Below are 17604 nucleotides of genomic sequence, written 5' to 3' on the forward strand. Positions count from 1 at the left end.
TGTACTGGCAAATGGGTGGGTTATTTACAAATAATTTGAAAAACAAAAAATCAGGAGGCAACAGACCCAAAAGATAGCCCAATTGAAAATATAAATAGAGGCTTTTTTGGGGTACTTTTTTATTGCTAAATATGCCCATTCTCAAACACTCATTATTGCTAGGTTTTGTATCTTACATTGGCAGTTGATTTATTGATTTTACGATTACAAAGATGGAGACATAATTATACATAACTAATAACGACGAAAATCTCTTATTCATATCGCACACATAATATTCTATATTTTCTTCTTTTATCCATAGAGTTCCAAAGATAAGCGAGGTTTGATGAGAACATTGAGTGGAGCTGCCTTAAGGTTGGTCATTCCAAAACTCTCTGTCATATCAATTGGTGCACTGGATGGGTTTGAGATTTCAAACGCATGCAGAAAACTAGCCAATGTAAATTGCACCAGTTGAAGACCAAATACCAAACTAGGGCATGATCTTCTACCACTTGAAAAAGGAATAAACTGAAAATGGTGACCCTTCAGATCAACATCCTTGTGTGTGGTAAGAAATCTCTCTGGCTTGAACTCGAATGGCTCAGGCCAATTTTTCGGGTCAGTTTGGATCTTCCAGAAGTTTGGGATGAACCGGGTGCTCTTTTGGATATGGTAGCCAGCAATGGTGCAATCTTTAGTGAATATACGCGGCCCTGATAATGGTCCTCCTGGGTACAAACATAATGTCTCCTTTACAATAGCTTGGATGTAGACCAAGTTGCTTATATCTTCCTCACTCACAAACTCTTTGTTTGCCTATTTTGGTGTCCAGTTCGTTTAGAGCTTTTTTCATAACGTGAGGGTTGTTCTGCAATAACGATATTGCCCACGTCATTGCCACCATGGTGGTATCGCCACCTCCTGCAATAATAGTCTGCCCAAGGAATATTTGCTTGATTAACATTTATATATTCTTTAGGCGTTAAAGGGATTATCTTTTTAAATCACATCTTGTAAATCAAAGAATGTAATGATTGATATTTGAATTTCATTCTTTAAAGAAAGAATCTAATCATCAACCGCCACATCATATGATGTACACATACAGTCTAACAAGATAATCTATCTACCATCAAATATATGGCATGAGTCATATATAAAATTGGAAATCATATGTTTTCAAAAAAAAAAAAAAAAATTCTTGTCTAATATTTCATTTTCTTTTTATAAACCATGCAATTAGCTTATAAGTATTGTGCCTTTGGTGCTGCAAAATTAATGAATTATATGTACGTACCAAGCTTGTGGCTTTGGTGACCGTATCAGCATCAAAACTGCCAAGGTCTGCACCATCAAGCACAGAAAGCAACGCATCTATGAAGTCCTGTTCTGCTTTTGCATCACCTTTTGCTCTCCTCTGCTTATGCTCTTCAACCCACTCTGCAATAATGGCGTGCAATTCCGTTGCACTTTTCTTCATTGCCTTCTCATGTCCACCCCAATCCAACCACCGCAGATAAGGAACCGCATCACCCAACAAAAACATGCCCAGATAATCAAAGAACTCCCTCAATGCAGTCTGAACCCTACGCGCTTCCTTCTTCTCATCCCCAGCGGCAGCCACCAAATACCGCTTTCCGGCCACCATTGTAAGAATAACGTTCAGCATCATGTCCGCAAACCATTGCTTTAGCTCTACAACCACTCCATCTTTCGAGCCCTCCTTTTTCTTTGTACTCCAAAGTTCGTGCAATTCTTTTAAGAAAGTAGCCACTTCCGACACTCGAACGTGCTTGAGCAGCTCAACGTTCCGGACTGAGAGCAACTCCAAGGTAACGATCTTGCGAATTTCTCGCCAATAGGGTCCAGGTGGTCCGAACCCAAACATGGCATAGTTGTAGCTAACGTGATCTACAACCACCATCTTTGGGCGAGAGAGTATGCTCAAGTCGTTGGTTGTGTAGCATTCTTTTGCGATCTCACTGCTGCTTATCACCAACGACGGTTGGACGCCAAGGTGGACAGTGAAAATGGGTCCGTACTTGTCCACCATGGCTCCCAAAGTTATGTGAGGAGGTGTGGAGCCTCCGAGCGAATGAAGGTGACCAAATATAGGCCATCCACCCTTGGCTTCTGGTGGTGATAACTTGCCCTTGTGATTGGCAGCTCTCCATCTTCAAGATAAGTAATAGAACACGATGATTACTGTGAACAGACCAGCAGTGATAGAGTTTGCATAAGGGAGAGAATCCATTTTTGCAACTATCATTAGAAAGCTAGAGGCAAAATGATTCTTACTGAACTGAGTAAAGGCTTAAGTTGATTTATCGCCTTGTCATGCACACACGTATTTATAGGAGTAAGTAGACCTGTAAACGGGGCGGGTTCAACCCGACCCGTTAATTTAACGGGTCAGCCGAACCCAATCCGTTAAGTTAACGAGTCTTCCGAATTCAACCCGTTAAGTTAACGGGTCACCCATTTCTTCCGTTTCACCCGTTAACTTTTTTTTTTCTTTTTTCTTTCGTTGTTTCTCTTGTCCCCCTCTCCAGATGCTGAATTGATTATCACAGAATATCACAACCACCCAATTTCTTCCACTCTTCCACTCTTCCATTCCCATCAACCTTCCTTTTATTCCTTCAGTCTCTTAGTTGTTTCAGTGAACTGAAGTCAATCCCTTTCCCCATTCATCTCTTTCATGGATTTGGGTTTCTGATTTCCTAATCGAAAGGGGCTCAAGAGGCAGATACATATCAGCGGTGGCGACGGCGGCAGCTGAGAAATCAAGCTCCAAAGGCCAAGCATGGTGAGTTCAATGGTCATATTCAATTTAAAAACCTCACCTTTTCGATTTTTCTGTCGGAGACCCATTTGAAAACAATGCACCAATTCGCCACAACTCGCTACAAAATCTCGTCTTTGCAGGTTTTGCACCACTGGATTGCCAAGTGACATTGTCGCCGAAGTCGACGACATGACCTTCCATCTTCACAAGGTCATTTCATCAAACACCTGGAGAGCACATTCTGCATTTCATCTCCTTCCCCCACCAAAAACTTCTAGGAGACAAAGTGAGGGTTTCATTATTGACTGTTGAAATTACACAAAAGCCCTCAATAACAGGTGTTAACGGGTTTCGCGGGTTCACCCAAAATGACCCGTTATTTAACGGGTGTTGAACGGGTTGACCCATTAACGAAACCGCATCGACCTTAATCGGTTCCCATTTTCGGTGGCTAAACCAAATCGCACCGACCTTAATCGGTTCCCAAAATTTTTAGGGTGCGGTTAACCAAACCGACCCGCATATATTTAATTTTATTTTTGAATCATAATTAATAAGTGTAATAATATAAATGGTTAGTTATTTACGAGTTATTATGTTTCCACTACATGAAAACAAAACCCGGTTAGTTTAAGAGTTTATTTGGGGAATAACAGAGGGAACATTTAGAGAAGGCAGCAACTGCTACTTTGGTGCTCTCCTTGGGCTGCTTCATTTGTGATTTCTTTAAAGCAATTACTCATATTGGTACTACGTTATGTAGCTTATGAAAGACTTTTCTCGCTTGTTAATGACATGATTGATTACTTTTCAAAAATACCTTCTTCTTTTTTTGGAAAAAACAATATTTTCTACACTAAAGGAAAGGGAATGAGTTTAACCTCATAATAATTTAGCAAAAATGTTGTTCAAAAATACTGTTGTTTATATTCTATCTATCTATCTTTACAAAGTCAAAATATAAAAATAGTAACACATTCAAAATACTTGAAATTACGCTTTCCTTTTTAAAACTCTTCAAAATGACAATTTAATTAAGAATGACGTGATTGCTTACTTTTCTAAAAGTACTTTTCAAAAGATAGAAAAATGAGACATTCAAAGTACTTAGGCCATCTCCAACCGAAGGGTCCAGAGAGCTAGAAGGTCAAAAATAGTCCGAAAATCGTCTCCAACCGAGGGCTAGGCTAGAAGGCCTCACGGAATCGGAGAGGGCTGGAGGGCTGGCAAAAATAATCAGCTTTCCTGCCGGTTATAACTGACAGGAATGCTTAAGAAAAAAATTCAAATGCAATGGCTAACTAACGTCAGCAAGCCGTTGCATTTGAATTTTTTTTTTCATTTACAAATTTTTTCCTATAACTTCTATTTTTTTAAATTCTATTTTTTTCCTATAACTTTTATTTAACAAAATTTGTTTCTTTTTTTTTTAAATTCCATTTTTTCCTATAACTTCTATTTCACAAAATTTGCTTTATTTTATTTTAAATTCTATTTTTATCCTATAACTTCTATTTCACAAAATTTGTTTCATATTTTTTTCCTATAACTTCCTAAGCCATTATACAACATTAAATTAAATTAAGTAACATGAAACAACATTAAACAATATGAAACAACATTAAATAACATTAATCAACATACAAATTATACAACATAAAAAAAAACATTTAACAACATGAAACTTAAATAACATTTTAAAAAAACATTTAACAACATAAAACTTAAACGCCCACTCCATGCTTCTTTTGGCCCAAAGATGTGCAACAAGATCCTGTTGTAGGTGCTTGTTTGTGGCACGAGAATGTATCATTCTATAGCACCTCATGTACTCATTTATAGAGATACTACCAATTCTTGGATTGAAAGGCAAATTAGGTCCATCATATATTTTTACACGAGCCCTTCTTGACCTATTTGGATCTTCTTGGTCGTCATCGGACTCTCCATCAATATACCCATCTCGCTCATCCTCCACTATCATATTGTGTAATATGATGCAAGACATCATGATGGAGTCGAAATTTTCTCGACTCCACCCTCTTGCTTCCACCGTGCTTGTAGAATATCGAAAGCTTTCCGGTATGCCTCTTGGTGTAAGGTAAACAACTTTTCTGCGTCATTCCTAGGGTTTAGAATTACTTGGACAAGTGTCGCCCACTTTGGGTAGATGCCATCTGCCAAGTAATACCCCATATTGTGTTGACGGTTGTTAATGTAGTAGTCAAGTTGAGGTATTTTACCTTTCGTCAAGTTATTGAAGAGAGGTCAATGCCCAAGAACTGTAATGTCATTTTGGGATCCAGGGACTCCAAAGAAAGCATGCCAAATCCATGTGTCATATGAGGCAACCACCTATAACACAACAGTTGGTTTTCTCGACCTTCCGCTAAAGCCTCCTTACCATCCAGTGGGACAGTTCTTTCAATCTCAATGCATGCAATCTAATGACCCTATCATGCCCGGAAACCCACTGTCTTCAGCTTTGCGAATGAGCCGATTCAGATGTTCTTGATTTGGCTCGCGGAGGTACTCGTCTTTGTAAACCTGAACGATTGTGTCACAAAATTGTTCAAGAGTATCAAGGCATGTAAACTCAGACATACCATAGGTTTCATCCATCGAATCAGCTAGGGAACCATAGGCCATCATTCGGAGTGCAACAGTAACCTTCTGATGAGGTGAGAAACCATGGCGGCCTGCTCTGTCTCGCTTCTGTCGAAAGTATGGATTGACCTGCTGGACATCACGAAGTAAACGCTCGAAGACATGACGCCTCATCTGGAAGCGACGTTTGAAATCCTCTTCTGTGTACATCGAGTTGGGGTTGAAGTAGTTGTTCATCAGATTGGCATGCGATATCGCTCTGTTTCGTGATTTGTAAAAGCAACCAGCATTAGGGCCACCCTTGAGGTTGTTTCTCAGTTGGCTGACACACCATGGCCGCAGCCATGGCTGCTGCTATGTTTTGTTTATTGCGCCTTACTTGAACTTCTTCATTAAACTCCTCATCTTCTCGTCTCATTTGCGCCCATTTTGCTACCAATTTGGAACTAGATGAGGACCCCCAGTTAGAATTCGAAGAGGATCCAAAGTTGGAACTCATTGCAAACTTGAATTGAAAAAGATTGAATTCAAAGTTGTGTGAATTATAACCCAATATCCACCCTATTTATAGTAAAAGAAAAATTCAAATCTAACGGCTAGCTAACGTCAGCATGATATCAGCTACCAATGACTAGCTGACATCATGCTGACGTCACTTAGCCATTGGATTTGAATTTAAGTTGTAGTTTTTAAATAATAAATTATATTTGACCCTATGGTCCTTTGGCCCTCGGTTGGAGATGGTTTTTTGTGATAGGGCTAAAATAAGCCCTCTGGCCCCTGGCCCTCGGTTGCAGGCGGAGGCAAATATGGTCATGTACTGTTCATTAAAATATTAATATCTTGGAGGATCTTGGAGGGCCAGAGAGCTAAAACGAGCCTTCTGGCCAGCCCTCGGTTAGAGATGGCCTTAAACGTTTATTTTGAACTCCTTTAAAAATACTATTCATGAGAATTTGTATGGTTTTAAAAATTCAAACGATCATATACCCATCCTCAAAACGTAAAGGATGCGACTACGAGCATTTGCATATTTTTTTCATATTTTTCGCACATGTAAATTAATTATTATAATTTTTTTAATGTGTTTGGTGTTTTTTTAAATTACATGATATTTTTATTTTTAATGTGTTTTATGATTTTTAATCTCAATCTTTGCCTATAATACACTATAAAAATAAATAAATAAATAAAACTTAAATTTTAAAATTTATATAGAATAATAATTAATAAACAATATATACATATTCATTATATCTATTGTATTTTATAGTAAGTTTTTTTTAGTAGTTTAAAAAATTAAAATCATCAAATAATTTTTTTTATCGTGTCGAAACAGGTTACCCACGTGTCATTCTTGTGATAACCCATTCCAAATTTTACGTTTTTATTTTATTTTAAAAGCGTGAATTTACGAAATTACCCTAGAGGCAAGGACTTTGACTTCCGTTGACCATCGACTTGAGAGATGTGAGACTTATTCTTTAAGCATATCCTTGTAGTACTCTTTGGTACGAACGTATAGGCGAAAGCCGTTTGCGAGTCCGGATTATAACGGTATAGTTACGGACGTTCGAAATAGGTTATTCAAGGTTTAGTGTTTATTTAAATTAAATCCCCACTTTGTGGGGGGAGCCCAATCAGAAATGGAGGGAGGAAAGAAAGAAAAAAAAAAAAAAAAAGGAAGTGGTTGCCGTCCACCCGCACCCACCGCGGGTCCAGCTTCCAAGCCCGATTCCGGCCAACTCCGGTGGAGTTTTTTCGATGCCACCACCACCATCTTGAAGCTCTCATTCCCCTCTACAAAACCCACCCAAGAACCACCTTGATTAACCATCGTATGGGGCGGTTTGAGGCCACGAAAGTTGACGAAAATCAATGGTGCTCCGGCCACCCTTTTCGATTTTCCGGCAAATCGGCAAAGCGATGGCGGATGCCACCACTTGGGCTTTGTAGCACATCATCCCAGGAGCAAAACCCAACCAACCTTGACCCCGTTGGACCACCGTAGACAACAAATCGACGTCGGGAAGTTTTAGGCACCCGCCGGCTTTGTGGGCAAAATTGACCATCTTCTGTCCACTTTTGGACTTCGTGGTAGGTATGAAAGTTGTTCCACTCACTGAGATCTTCATTTCTGTGAAGTTTGAGAATTTTTGGAAATAGTTGGATTTTCCGGCGAGTCGGGGTGGCCGACCGCCACCCGCGGCGGCGTGTGAGGCGGCGCGTGGCCAGTGGGCAGCCAATGCTATTTTTAGGCTATGTCAAATGTCTTGAATTCAGTTTTTTTCATTTGAATGACGTAGGTTGATAGTTGGAACCTAAATTCGTTACGATACGTTACTTGATAAGAATGTGAATCGATGATCTGACCGTTGGATCGTCACCAAAATTGGGTACATTATAATACGTAATATTTAAAGATCATAGGAATTTATGGATCGGGAATCCGACTTACGGATCTTCCTTAATTGGATTTGTAAGTTAGTAAAATAAATGTTCATGGCCACTTGTTTTAGGCAATTGGCGGAGATCTGACCGTTGGATCGTAATGAAATTTTAATATGTTATTCTAGAAACATATTGTGGATCGTTGGGAGTTGCGGATTGGAAATCTGATATGCGGATCTTCCGGGTCAAGTTATACAGGGTTGTAAACCCTACCGTCGATCTTTGATCGACAGTTGACTTGTGGTCAATCAATCTCAAACTATTTTAGAATGTCGTTGAGGTTGTGTTTTATGTGAATTACGTATTCTTCGGATAAGAGTTCTGAGATGTGATTTGATAATTGGTCACAGGGACCAATCATTCAGGACGCCTCGATGTGTGCGCTAGAGAATCATAGCATGGACTCCAGGTGAGTGGATCTTTTCCTTTTTATCGTACATATTGTTGAGAGTTCTATCGACACTTTTAAATTGATTAGGTATATTACCTTCGTATAATTATTGTGAATGCTTGAAGTACCTATATGAACTACGAATGGCTTGATTCCTGTCTAGGGTACGTAGGCAGTCTAACGAGATGTTAGATGCAGTCATAAAATATTTGAGACAAAAGCCTTGCTTGGGAAATTGAGTAATGCGAAGGAAATTGGTAAAGGCAAGTTTTAGTTTTATGAATTAGTATGTTAAATTAATGTTATTTGGGTTGTCATGGATAATTATCCCTGAAAATAAGTAGTTTGGGAGTAGGGCATTATTGATTGTACACTTCTCACTGTATTGTTTATAATTGAAAATGCTACGACATGGTTGAGTATTAGATTGCATTATGGTATATCCATATGTATATTACTTGCATATAATTATTGGGAATGCTTTCAAGTGCAAGGGTAAACTCAGGACACCCAGGTAAGTTCAGGTGAGTTTATGGTATTAGTTGAATCGATTGAGTTATAGCATGACTACAGTTATGTGTTAGGCAACTTCGATACTGTCGTACTGGTTGCCATGAGTTCCACATGTTATATTGAGATGCATTGAGAGCTCATAAACCCGCACCCCGGTGTTAGTGCTCCTGCCCGTGGCCAGGGCACAGTCCTTCACGTGATATTCACCTCCCGCACCTTACGCTCACCTTGGATTCAAGGTAGGTGCACAGTCCTGTCGTACAGACCACTTTAGGTGGTTCCGACTCGTAGGTGACCCGCGATTATTCGCCCAGTCTTCATGTGATCGTAGCACTTGAGCGTATTTATTTACACCCAGTCCTGTCGTACAGACCACTTTAGGTGGTTCCGACTCGTGTGCAGGTATACTTATTGACCTATTGGCTATCTAGGATTGATGAGATATGGATAAGTCGTACAGGTCACTATAGGTGACTCCGACTTATATGCTATCCAGGATTGATAAGATATGGATAAGTCGTACAGGTCACTATAAGTGACTCTAACTTATATGCTAGCCATGATTGATGAGTTATGGATAAGTTGTACATGTCATTTTAGATAACTCTGACTGATATATCACTTTGTATCAAATTAGTTCATTTGGCCTACTTATTAATGTATGGTGGAGTTGATGACAAACCGTGGTTTTGATCATTTCTGAGTATGGTTTGGATATATGTATATATGTTGTACTGTCTTATGGAAAACGATACGGGTTTTACATTTAGGGGCATTACTTTTAGAGAGGTAATAACTTTGGGAAGCTTGATTTTATTGCTTACTCACACCTTCTGTTTGGTGCCCTCCAGGTTTTAGCTGCTAAGTTTGTATCGACAAGAATCTGTGGCGAATCTTAGTATTGATGGATATTTTGAAGGTATGATTCTTACCCACACTACTGTACCTTACTTATGCTCTGACATCGCGTGTGAAATGGGTTCGCTCCCACTCGTAGCGCACTCTGGTACTTAGACACTTTTAGATTCAAATTTATTCACTTTTTATACACTATCACATTTTATGGCTTCGTCACCTTCCAGGTGTCGGTCAGCACAACTCGATTCAGGGTCCAAGTGGACTTTCTGGGTCGAGGTGTGTCAATTCTCGTGTAAACCTATTAAGAACCCATTATTAAAGGGTTATTATCGTGTGACCCGATAATGACCCGATTAGTTATCGTGTTGACCCGAAACCTATTATTTTCGTGTTGTTTACGTGTCGTGTTAACGGGTCATGTAAGAAATTGCCAGGTCTACCAGGATGGGGATCCTCCTCACCAAGCCATCAGGATCATTCAAATTTAATTCAACGGTTGCAATTATTATAACTTTTAGAAGACCCTCCTGTTTAAAGTCGTTAAATTAAATTTGAACGATCTGAATGACCTGATGAAGAGGATCCTCATCCTGAGCTCAGGAGAGGATCCTCTTCCCTTAAAAATACCCTTTCCTTTTCATAAATCTTAAAAATGACAATTTAATTGAGGATGACAAAATAGTAAAACTGCTCAATCCCCCGTTTTTCTAGACGTTTGTCGAATTTTGATTATTTTGAAGATTTATTATTTTGTGACATGGTTGATTTGGACTCTTTACTTATCTGTTCGTTGCAACATGCAAGTAAGATGGGATTGTCTTCTGTGTGATGTGTGCATAATTTTAATATCATTGCCCCCACGAAAATAACCTTACAAAAAAAAAACACCTGGAATTGGTCTAGCGCTCGTGATTTTTATACATCGGGGACAATTCCTGTAAGGGATGACCTACTGAAAAAATATCATTTGCCCCGCGCTAAGGGATGATCTAATGATTGAAAACGAATTTCATACTTATACATCATACACGGTATGTTTTGGGTTAGATTCTTAACGCATGTGTATCACATAATAATGGTCGATGAGAGGTTGAAATGCCTCTGTGAATCTTTTCGATCCTCAAAAGGTAAACTGTTGTGGCGAAGCTACCAAGTAATTTTTTATCACACATTGATGACATACTAATCATTGTAGTCCCTTTTGTGATGATTAAGTTTGTGTCTAAACTTGCTTAGATTTGAGTTCTCTGTCACTTAATTTTTTGTCCTTTTTTCAATCCATTTTGTCTCCCAAAATCTTCCCTCTATGGTTGTTTGGATAGTGTGGGGGTGTGGCAAGAGATGGAGCTGAATTTTTATGGTGTGGGTTGTCTAGGTATACTGCGGCTTTCGTCCATTTGAAATTTGCCTTTTTGAGCTTGTGTCTTTCTTTTATGTCTCATGGTGATGTTGATGGGGTTTACTGTGATGCAACTGATAGCTTTATTCGTAGTTTTGTGCTAGAGTTATTATTATAACGGTTACTATTTGTTTCTTTTGCAGTTCCTCTTTGAAGTTGGTGTTGCTTGTATATGTAAACAGTGCTCTTTACTGGTTTTGCTGGCAATTTTATGTGTCGAGTTTCTCATGAGGCGGATTTGAAGTGATTGAATTTTCAGTTGCCGAGATTAAAGTACTTTTGGCTTTGGAGTGCTAGATGTGTTATCATGCTAGTCACACTGGAAGATCCACTGATATGGTAGCTATTAGATTGGTCAAGTTGACCTTATTTTTTGTTTTAGAACTATTTGTTTAAAGATCACTCGAATTTGATCTAGGATACTCTATTTGAAGTTTGTACTCTTTTAAAAAAATGCTAATCAAACCATTATCGTTTTGCCTCAAAAAACTCCTTTTCCCCATAATCTTGGTACCACATGAGGCATTGAGGCAATAGCATACTTTTGATGCCGATGAAAATGTATACCAAAGCAGAGTTGGTGGTTCGAATGAGGGAGCCCCTTACCATTTCTCCTCAACAAAATAGTGTGGTAGGGAAAAAAACATGCAGAGGATCAGAATTCATAAAATAATGAGTCTTGTGGGTCACGCTCACACACACCGTCATTAGCTAGATACACTTGCAACTTAATCTAACACCTTTGTTTCAATTTTCACGTTGTTGGATCACCCTGAAAGAATCCTCAAATAATTGAGTACAAATTCTTTTTGGATTTAAAAAAAAAAAAATTGAGTCTAAAGATTAAATGATTCAGATTGTTGAAATTTGATTCAACAGCTACAAACAAGGTATCATTTTAAAAGTTATCATAATTGTGACCGTTAGATCAAATTTCAACGGTCTGGATCATTTGATCCTTATGTTCAATTTTTTTAGATCCGAAAAGGATCTGTAATCCAAATAATTAACATATGAACCCGCATATGCCACGTCGTTTGATATTATAATTTGCTATTTTTAATATTATAAACTCATTAGTCAAATGTTAAATTAAGGAGTATGAAGCCGATCCGTGAAAAGTGTGATATTTCTTCGACTACTTTCTACATGGCTCTAGACTTATTATTTAAACTTATCCCATAATGTTTTCTTGTGTATACACAATTTACTAAAGAACGACCAAAAGGTTAAATCGCGCAGTCCCACATTTTTCTTGACGAATTTTGATTACTAATGACATGGTTGGTTTAGACCCTTGACTTGTTCGATGCAACGTGTAGGTAAGATAGGATTGTCTTCTGTGTGATCTGTGCATGATTTTAATATCATTACCCCCACGAAAATAATCTTACAACAAAAACTCAACACTAGAATTGGTCTAGCATTTGTGATTTTAAACTTTGAATAACGGTCATCCTATAATCGCTACGGGATGACCCACTGATTGAAAACAAATTTCATACTCATATTTTATTTGCGTGTATTTTGGGTTAGATTTCTGACGAGTGTAAATCACACAATACTAGTTGAGAGGAGGCTAAAGTGCCTCTGTAAGTCTTTTTCTGATCACCAAATAGTAAACTGTTGTGCCTAAGCCACTGAGTGATTTTATTTTATCACATTAATGACATACTAATTCTTTTAGTCCCTTTTGTGGTGATTGAGTTCGTGCCTAAGCTTGCTTATATTTGAGTTCTCAATCAATTATTTTTTTGTCCTTTTTCAAACCAATCGTTCACTCAAAATCTCCCATCTGTGGTTGTTTTGGGTAGTGTGGGTTGGCAAGAGATCCTCTTCGGATCCCTTCCACCAAATCCACCCAATCACCTAATCCTGACCCTTGAAATTTGATCCAACGACTAAAGTTATTATAACTTTTAAAGGGGCTCCTGTTTGTAGCCATTTGATCAAATTTTAATTGGGTGGATTTGGTTGAAGGGATCCCTTTCCGTGTGGGTTTGGCAAGAGATGAAGTTGAATTTTTATGATGTGGGTTATCTAGATTATAGTGCGGCTTTCGTCCATGTTAGATTTGTCTTTTTGAGCCTAAGGCAAGCTTCGGCAAACAGTGGATGTGACATCCCACATCGTCCAGGAGAGTGATCCTTATATGTATATTCCCATCCCTACCTAGCACGAAGCCTTTTGAGAGCTCACTGGCTTCGGGTTCCGTATGAACTCCGAAGTTAAGCGAGAAGGGGGCTAGAGCAATCACATGATGGGTGACCCACTGGGAAGTTGCTCGTGAGTTCCCAAAAATAAAACTGTGAGGGAATGGTAAGCCCAAAGCGGACAATATCGTGCTACAGTGGTGGAGCGAGCCCGGGAAGTGATCAGCCCAGGGCCGAGATGTGACAATTTGGTATCAGAGCCTAACCCTGGCTGTGGTGTGCCAACGAGGACGTCGGGCCCCTAAGGGGGGTGGATTGTGACATCCCACATCGCCCAGGGGAGTGATCCTTATATGTATATTCCCATTCCTACCTAGCACGAAGCGTTTTGGGAGCTCACTGGCTTTAGGTTCCGTATGAACTCCGAAGTTAAGCGAGAAGGGGGCTAGAGCAATCCCATGATGGGTGACCCACTGGAAAGATGCTCGTGAGTTCCTAAAAACAAAACCGTGAGGGAATGGTAAGCCCAAAGCGGACAATATCGTGCTACGGTGGTGAAGCGGGACCGGGAAGTGATCCACCCCTGGCCGGGATGTGACAGTGGAAGGGCCCAATATTTTATTCTTTGAGTGGACATCCACTGTTCTACAACACCCACGAAAATAATCTTTCAAAAAAAACTCTACACAAGAAGGTTTGGCACTTATGATTTTTATACATTGAATAACGGTAGGGGTGGGCATAAAAACCGCCAAAACGGAAAATCGAATCGAACCGTGATAAAAAAAAATCGTAAAAAATCTTGTTGACCAAAAAAGTCAAAATCGGAACAAAAATCGAATCGAACCGTTTCAAACGATTCCGATTTCGATTTGGAAATATTAAGAACCGGAGGAACCGAATTGAATTGCTTTTAATATAAATAGATTGTTTTATTATTATTTTTATATAAATAAGACATTTTTCCAAGAAGACCCCGTGCATAAGCCAATATTTTTCTTCACTTCTCTCCCCCTCCTTTGTTGTTTTATCACTTTTCTCCCCCAACATTATTTTTCTCCATTCTTTTCCAGTATATTATACATTATGTACATTTTAGTTTTAGTTTAAGATCCATAGTTTGGTCTTAATAATGAGCCCTTCTATCTTTTGATTTATATTTATATGCACACTTTCTATCCTCCGGTCACCAATCTTATAGATCTAGTAGTGGAAACTCAAATTTACTTGAATTTGTGGTTGAAATGTGTTTGGTATTAGAAGTAGAAAATTAGAAAAAACATATATATAATTTTGGTTAGAACTGTAAACCGGCATGAACCAAATCGGAACCGTCATGAACCGAACCGTACGGTTTTAGTAATAAATTTAAGTAGAACCGCACCGAACCAAACCGTTGAAATTTTTCAATTTCGGTTCCATGAGTGGAACCAAGCCGAACCGAACCGTGCCCACCCCTAAATAATGGTCATCCTATAACCGCTACGGGATGATTCATTGATTGAAAATGAATTTCAGACTTATATTTTATTCGTGTACATTTTGGGTTAGATTCCTAACGCGTGTAAATCACACAATACTAGTTAAAGGGAGGCTGAAGTGCCTCTGTAAGTGTTTTTTTTATACTTGAGTTCTTAATCAATTATTTTTTTGTCCTTTTTCAATCCAATCGTTCTCTCAAAATCTCCCATCTGTGGTTGTTTTGGGTAGTGTGGGTTGGAAGGGGATCCTCTATGGATCCTTTCCACCACATTTACCCAATCACCTAATCCAGACCCTTGAAATTTGATCCAACAGCTAAAGTTATTATAACTTTTAAAGGGGCCTTTGTTTGTAGCAATTTGATCAAATTTCAAAGGCCCGGATAGATTGATTGGGTGGATTTGGTGGAAGGGATCCAAAGATGATCTCATTCCATGTGGGTTTGGCAAGAGATAAAGTTGAATTTTTATGATGTGGGTTTTCTAGATTATAATGCGGTTTTCGTCCATGTTATATTTGTCTTTTTGAGCTTAAGTCTTTATTTCATGTCTCATGATCGCGTTGGTACAACTTATCGTAATGCAATTGATGACTTCGTTGGTAGTTTTGAGTGTAGAGTCATTCTTGTAATCGTCACTAATTGGTTCTTTTGCAGTTCCTTTTTTAAGTTGGCGTTGCTTGTATGTAAATAGTGTTCCTTTACTCGTTTTGTTGGCAATTTTGTACATAGAGTCTCTCATGAAGCGAGTTATGATGTGATTGAAATTCTAGTTGCCGAGATTGAAGTACTTTTGGCCTTGGAGTGCTGGATGTGTTATCATGGTAGTCACATCCAAAGATCCGCCGATATTGTTGCTATTAGATTGGCCAAGTTGGCCTTGTTTTTTTGTTTTGGAATCCATTTTGTTTGGGAATCATTAGGATTTATCTAAGATACTCTATTTTAAGTTTATACTAATGCTAATAAAACTGTTATTATTTTGCCTGAAAAATATAATTTTCTCCATAGTTTTGGTACCACATGAGGCATTGTTAGTCCCACTCACACACACCATCATTAGCTAGATACGCCAACGTTATCAACACATTTGTTTCAATTTTCATTGGGTCACCTTGAAAGGAATCCGGATCCTCTTTGTGAGGATCCTGGAGATTCGTGAATTGTATTTGTTCATCGTACATCGTCCGATCAAAAATCATTTTAAATATTTTTACTTAAAATTAAACACAAACAATACCTGACAAAAACTGATCACACGATGTACGATGAACGAACACGATTTACGAATCTCCAAGATCCTTACCAAAAGGATTTGAAGAGGATCCTATTGGCTTGGAAAGAACACCTCAAGTAAGGAAATAGATCATCTCCAAATCTCTTCTACCAAAGCCACTGGATCGAGTGATCCGAGCCCTTTAAATTTGATCTAACAGCTACGATCAGAAATCATTTTAAACATTTTTATTTAAAATTAAACACAAACATTACCTGACAAAAACTGACCGCACAATGTACGATGAACGAAAACAATTCAAGAATCCCCAGGATCCACATCAAAAGGATCCGAAGAGGATCCTGTTGGCCCTGAAAGAACCCCCTCAAATAAGGAAAGAGATCCTCTCCGAATCTCTTCCACCAAGGCCACCAGATCAAGTGATCCAGGCTCAACGGCTAAAGTTATTGTAACTTTTAAGGGGATCCCCTATTTTTAGCCGTTGGATCAAATTTCAAGGGTCCAAATTACTTGATTCGGTGACCTTGGTGGGAGAGATCTGAAGATAATCTTTTTCCCTTAAATAATTAACAAATAAACATGCATATTCAACGTTGTCTAATAATATAATTTGGTATTTTTATTACTATAAACTCATTAGTAAAAACCAATAACAAAAAAAATTCATTAGTACTTAAGGAGCATCAAGCTAATTAGTGACGAGTATGATATTTCTTGGAAGACTATACGTGGCTTTATCTTTACTATCATTCATGTACGTGTTCACGCGCGTGCAGAAGATATTTTTCGAATCATGGAGTGCTACATAATTTATATGTTTTAAATATATTTATATGCGTAAATTGACAAAAGGAAAGTCAAATATTTGAAGTAAATGAATCATCTTAGACCATGCTAGAAAAAACTCCTCATAAACTAATCAAAGCAGCTCAATCCACATTAATGAAAACGGTTTTTCAATTTTCATATACATTTTATTGAATTTACATTAATGACACACCCCGATTGAGATCAGGGCATGCTGGCCGTCACGTGGAAGTGACGTAGCCATGTGCACAGTGCGGAAGCTAATAAAATAAAAATGGAAATAGTAATACGAATAAATAAAAACTGGTTTTACAATAAGCAATAATAAGTGCAAGCGTAAGTGTGATGCAAAGTTCAGAGCATAACGCCTAAAGCAGTCCAAAAGAAAAAGATGCGACAACAGTACACCCAAAGGTGGCCCTACGCTGGTGATCGTTTGTCAGAAATGCCGGGAAAGTCCTTTGGGAAAACCACCAAACCTGCTAATCAACTAGAACCTGGAGGGGCGCAAAACAAAAGCGTGAGTGGGCAAAAACAAAGCTTTTCGAAAACCATTTAACAAATAAGTTCTAACCTCTCGCCGTAAAACCTGTATACTTCCCAGAAAATAGATATACATATATATATATACCAATCATGCTCAAGAATATGCCATGCCAAAACCTCAGAATGAAATACAAGTGCTCAGGTATAATCATAACAATAACATATAATCTGGCAGCCGGAGTCACCTAACGTGACCTGTACGGCTGCATCTAGAGCTCAAATCTCAATCTCACTAACTGGACCTGCACACGAGTCGGAACCACCTAAGGTGGTCTGTACGACAGGCCTGGGTGTAACATATATATACGCTCAAGTGCTACGATCACGTGAAGGCTGGGCGAATATTCGTGGTCACCTACGAGTCGAAACCACCTAAAGTGGTCTGTACG

The 17604-nt window shown here is 38.6% G+C and overlaps 1 protein-coding gene and 1 pseudogene across 1 annotated transcript; both read right to left on the bottom strand.

Moving 5' to 3' along the window:
• Nucleotides 1–294: 294 nt before the first annotated feature.
• On the bottom strand, nt 295–2481 carry LOC125473630 (annotated as a pseudogene).
• A 2722-nt stretch (nt 2482–5203) lies between these two features.
• Nucleotides 5204–5590, bottom strand: LOC103945793. The gene has a single exon (XM_048576754.1). The coding sequence runs from the start codon at nt 5588–5590 to the stop codon at nt 5204–5206; it is 387 nt and encodes a 128-aa protein (XP_048432711.1).
• Nucleotides 5591–17604: the final 12014 nt, after the last annotated feature.

Source organism: the organism of the source record quoted next, unplaced genomic scaffold (genome assembly GCF_019419815.1).
Source record: "Pyrus x bretschneideri cultivar Hongxiangsu unplaced genomic scaffold, Pyrus_bretschneideri_v1 Contig90, whole genome shotgun sequence".
Lineage (NCBI taxonomy): Eukaryota > Viridiplantae > Streptophyta > Magnoliopsida > Rosales > Rosaceae > Pyrus > Pyrus x bretschneideri.